The following is a 5,505-nucleotide window of genomic DNA, read 5'->3' on the forward strand; positions in this document are numbered from 1 at the left end:
CCGTCTGTGTTCGGGACTCTGTGCATCGCCGTCATCTCCATCATTTAGAGCTCCACCCCGCCCCGGGCAACATGTTATCATTAGAATAGGATTAAATAGGGTTAATTCCGCATAGGATATTTTCATAAGGTTTAGATTAGATAATTCAATTATTGTGTTGTTTCTGTTGTGCCAATAATAAGAAATTATTATTTGTAATTTGTATATCTTTTGTGTGATATTAAATTGGTGATTATTGTTTAACCCTTGCCCTCCCCATTCACTTAGTTCCTTTAACTGGGTATCCACTTAGTAATATTCCTTAAGTCCATAGAGGACACCAGGCAGCAGCAGCTACTTAGTTTAAGGTTTAAGTCCCAACTGATAATTCAATCTAAGAGCAAGTAACTGAGCTATCGTTGGTTTGTGGCCTCGTGGTTACAACCGTCCCTCCCTGACATATATGGTTAAACATCAAACAAGTCAGTGTGCTTCAAGGACGTACACTGAAGGTGATCGAAATAGAGAGCTAAGTTTATCTGATGGCAGTATATAGCGGGTATGGAAAGTATTCAGACCCCTTAAAATGTTTCCCTCAATGTTTCATTGCAGCCATTTGCTAAATTTCTCAGGACTCCATTTTGACAGAAGAAAACTGAAATGTAGACATTTTTGCAAATTTATTAAAAAAGAAAAACTGAAATATCACATGGTCATAATTTAACTCACATGCTGTTCGTGTCTTCTGATCCCTTCATAGGCTCCCCGTAAAACTCAGAATCCAATTCAAAATGTTATAACTTGTGTATAAAGCCCAAAACTGCTTAGCTCCATGATATTTGCAAGACCTAATAGTACCTTATGTTCCTAATAGACCTGTCAGTTCTCAGAGGGCAGGTTTACTTGTAGTTCCTAGAAGATCCAAATCTCGATTTGGAGGACAGGCCTTCTGCTATCAGGCACCATTACTATGGAACCAACTTCCAATCTGGGTTAAGGAGGCTGACACCACCTCCATTTTTAAAACCAAACTTAAAACGTTTCTGTTTAGTTAAGCTTATAGTTAGTGTAAACTTTGTTCTAAACATAGCTTTGTTGTAGATATGGTCCTATCTACGCTGCAGGAGGGCAACAACATGATCCACTGAGCGCGGCGCATTACCCATCCTTCTGTCCTCTTCTTCTCTTCCTTTCTCATGTATTAATTATAAGTATGTCATAACCATTATTGTTGTCCATTTTTCTTGTAGTTTCATGTGCTGGTCTGCACCCTCCCACTCTCTTTCTCTTTTGTGCATGTTTGCAGGCCAGAGCTTCAGGAGCTGCATGCTGATCTGCAGTCCCCCCCTCTGATCATCCCACTGCTTGCTTCCACCTGTCTGTGTGGATGTCTCGTAGATACCTGCTGACATCCTGACCTGCAGTCTCCCCCGCTGACCACCTCAGTGTCTGCTGTCTACATCTGTATAGTCATCCCTGTAGTGCAGCCATTGTGAATCTGTGTCTCTCCTTTCTCTGTTTTTCATTCTCTCCCTCTGTTTTCTCTTTTCCTGATCTGCCCAGCTGGTCTGCAGCAAGAGGGTCGCCCTTATGATCTAGGTCCTGGTCAAGTTTACATCCCTCCTAAACGGGAGTTTTCCTTGTCACTGTTTGATTTAAGGTTTTTCTCCCACTAGGGGAGTTTTTACCTGCTGTTGTTTATGTTATGTTTATGTAATAATGCTTGGGGGTCATGTTCTGGGTCTCCGGAAAGCGCCTAGAGACACCTTTGTTGTAATAGACGCTATATAAATAAAATTGAATTGAACTGAATTGAATTGAATCCCATTTGGGCTCTCATTAAGACTGAGGCATCTGCTTGCCAGGAAACGGTAACTACAGTCTGTCTGGCCGCAGCGCAACTAGGGACCTGTGCACGCCCCGACAACGTGAACGCCTTCAGAGTGGCCCAGCTGCGGTATTGATGCTACATCCCCTCATCTAGCGTAATCATCTAGCTGTTCACCAAGCCCAGAGGAATGCTGGTCTGCCACAGAAAAAAACATCACTTACATTGCTTACAAAGCGATCGATGTAACCATAGACGGATTACCCCATGGGCAAAGTGGGCGTGTGCCCAAGGCCCTGGAGCCAATGGGGGCCCTCGGCTTTCAAACATTTTGTTTTTTTTTATGTGTAAATTAAAATAAATTTACAAACTCATAGGGCCCAATGATAGGGCCCCGTTTTGTGTGATACGTTCATATATAATCGTAAATTGTAGGCTATAATTACGATAAAATGTGCATTGTGCGGTCAGTGTAAACTAATTCTTACTTTACAACTGTCCTGAACGCATCAGGGCCGTGAGCCAACGCTGATTGGCTGGAAAGCCTGATTTATGGTTCCGCGTTAAATCGACGCAGAGCCTCCGCGCATCGCCGCGTATCCTACGCCGTAGGCGCTGCGTTGGTGTAAAGCGGAACCATAAATCAGCCTTAACAGTTAGAGCCAATTTGCCGACTCTGCATGTACAAAGTTTTATGGAAGATTCAACTACCATTGGTGAGTGAGTGTAACCTTCATAAATAATTTCTTTATCAGAATGTTTTGTAGCCTTGACCACCTGCCTATTTGAATGAGCTTTGTGTTGTTGTCAACTAGACCGCCGAGTCTATTCTCTGTTACAGAGCTCAGAAATTATGTTATAGACCGCTGTGTCTATATCTATCTAAATATATTGTGTAAGGTTTTTTTTTTGTATTTAAGCTGTATCAAAGATGGAACTGAGCCAGTCCGTGACTATCTGAGTTTTCAGCGCCAGGTGATTGACAGCTGTCAGGCCTGTGTGTGTGTGTGTGTGTGTGTGTGTGTGTGTGTGTGTGTGTGTGTGTGTGTGTGTGTGTGTGTGTGTGTGTGTGTGTGTGCGTGTGCGTGTGCGTGTTCTTCTGAACAAGTTTGTGATTTTACTCTTCTTTCTGCAGCATAGGCCTATAGGCTTGCTTAGCTCAATAAAAGTGAGAATAAATGTTGTTTGATGGGTAGGATGAAGTGTTGTTGAACGTTAAAATGACTATCATAAGGGCCCATGGAGAATGCTCCCCCCCCTCTGTACTGAGACCCACGCTCCGCCACTCCGCCATCCACAATCACACGGTGACGGTGTGATTGTGGATTCTCTGCGCCATTGTGTGACCAAACTGAATGATTGGGGAGGGCATGCACCGTGCACGTAGGATATTATTGTAGGTAGGGGCCCATAGCGAGTTTGTGTCCAGGGCCCGTGGTCATGATAATCCGTCCTTGGATGTAACACAGTGTTTTTGTGTCTGGGCAGAGAAAATGTGTTTTACTATGTTGCAGACGTTGTGAGCCAGACCACTGAACCTGCCACAACTGTGTTTATTTAGCTACAACCGCTGAAGCGTGTTTGTTTATTTTATAGTCTGTTTATTGTTGCATCCAGGTTGCTGTATCAAAAAACAAAGGTTTTCCTCATTTCCCAGATGCAAATAAGCTTCTAAAACAAAAATCGTTCAAAAATGTTGTCAAATGAAATGAGACGATAATTTTGTTTGTATAAGCAACTTACTTTTAACTTTCGTGTCAGACTAAGTCTCAATGTCAGTGTGTAGCATAGTAATAAACCACACCTCCTTACAGTGAGGTCACTCACTGGAGAACAGTTGACTTACAAATATCACTGGTGGAGTCCTGCTGCGATCACAACCATGAACTTCACGCTGACGCTGGCTGTATTCTTCACCCACAGTGAGTACACTTGAATATTTTTTCTCATCACATTCATTATCATTATTTTTCTCCATTTCCAACCACTCATTTATTAATGGTATCAATGATAGACATTATTTTGTTTGTGTTGAATCTGACATTGATGACTATTTCACGTCTTTGTTTCAGGTTGGATCTGTGTGGCAATTTCTGAGTTCTTCATTGTGGAGGTTCATCCTGGTGAAGAAGTTACATTAACATGTTCCAACTTCAGCAGTGTTCCCCACTTCATACACTGGTTCAAACTAGACAAAGGAACACATTTTAGCCAAATCTCAACTATGTCGAATTCTGAGGACCCTGCTACATTACATGAGGGATTTCAAAACGGCAGATTTACAATGACGTCAAACACCAAAAACCTCTTTCTCAAAATCAAAGACATGGATTTCAGCGACTCTGGACTGTACTGCTGTGGATTCAACAAAGACGAAAACCCTGTACCTTTTAGTGCAACATATTTACAAGTTAAACGTAAGTCTGTTGAGCCTTTAATTTCTTCTTATCGAAAGTGGAATGCTGCTGTATATAAAAGCTAACTTCTTTGTTTCTCTTGTAGACTTGTCTGGATTAACAAATCTGCTGAGTTTCATTCTGGGAGGTGTAATTATCATTCTCGTAGTGATCATCATCTGTCTGGTTGTCAAAATCTGCTCCTTAAAAACAAGTATTTATTTACAATGGTTTTACAGTTCATAGAATTTTAATACCACAAAACTCTTTAATAATGGTTTACTGACCCGATGAAATGCTTCTCTCTATCAGCTCCAGATGAGGAACAGAATCCACATCACAACAAAGTAATTACATTTTTCCTTTATTTCACTAATTATTCATTACAGTGGGCATTGCTGACTTAATTTGACAAGTATAAATATGTTCATGTACAGAATTTGGATGATAACTATGCAAGACTGAGCTTCCGTCCCAGAGCTAGAAGAAGCCAAAATCTTCCACCAGAGAGAGAGATGGAGCCAAATGTTGTGTATGCTGCCACGAGATGATGAATACTGCTCAGAGAGAAGATAATGTCAGTACCTGGTTAATTTGTGTCCTAACTGTTCTGTGGACTGATGGATAAATTGTGATGTAACCCATCAAAGAATAAATCTCTCTTTTCTTAATACAGTTTGTGTAATTTGTATAGTAAAGTATTATGACTCTCAGTTACTTTACTTTACTCATCTGACACTAAGCTGCTGGCTGATGTCACAACAGAATTAGCAAATACCGTTAATTTATTCATCACATCAAGACTGCATTGTAGTTAGTTGTAAATACTGCTACACTCAGATTGTATCGGTTTATTTGAATCGGGGATCCTCATCGTTGTACTGACTGTCTCAGCAGTTAAATAGCGTGTAGATTTCACCTACTTAGACTTTATCTTCTGTTTACCTAAATGGTGTCAATACACTTAATAATTAATATATGCGTTAAGCTGATGTCATAAGATGCACCATAGCCAATTTTTTACCAGTGTTGGAGAATATTTCCGCCATCTTTCACATAAGGTGTCTGCAATTAGGAAAGGTCAGGTGGTGCAGCTTAGACAGTCTTCTTCTTGTCCTTTCGGCTTTTTCTTCCAGGGGTCACCACAGCGAATAATCCATCTCTGCCTATGCTCTACATCCTCTTCTCTCAACTAACTTTCTGTTCTGTCGGTACATCTATAAATCTCTTCTTTCTCATTCCTGATCCTATCCATCCTTATCACTCCAAAAGAGAATCTCAAAATGTTAACCTCAGCTAATT

At 40.9% G+C, this 5,505-nt stretch overlaps 1 protein-coding gene across 1 annotated transcript; it reads left to right on the top strand.

Annotated features, from left to right (window-relative positions):
• Window positions 1-3,681: 3,681 nt before the first annotated feature.
• Window positions 3,682-4,825, top strand: LOC133420776 (sodium channel subunit beta-4-like). Its single transcript, XM_061710603.1, has 5 exons — window positions 3,682-3,729; window positions 3,880-4,224; window positions 4,310-4,417; window positions 4,516-4,550; window positions 4,641-4,825. The coding sequence occupies exons 1-5, from the start codon at window positions 3,690-3,692 to the stop codon at window positions 4,752-4,754; spliced, it is 642 nt and encodes a 213-aa protein (XP_061566587.1). The 5' UTR covers window positions 3,682-3,689; the 3' UTR covers window positions 4,755-4,825.
• Window positions 4,826-5,505: the final 680 nt, after the last annotated feature.

Source organism: Cololabis saira, chromosome 20 (assembly GCF_033807715.1).
Source record: "Cololabis saira isolate AMF1-May2022 chromosome 20, fColSai1.1, whole genome shotgun sequence".
In the NCBI taxonomy this organism is placed as follows: domain Eukaryota; kingdom Metazoa; phylum Chordata; class Actinopteri; order Beloniformes; family Belonidae; genus Cololabis; species Cololabis saira.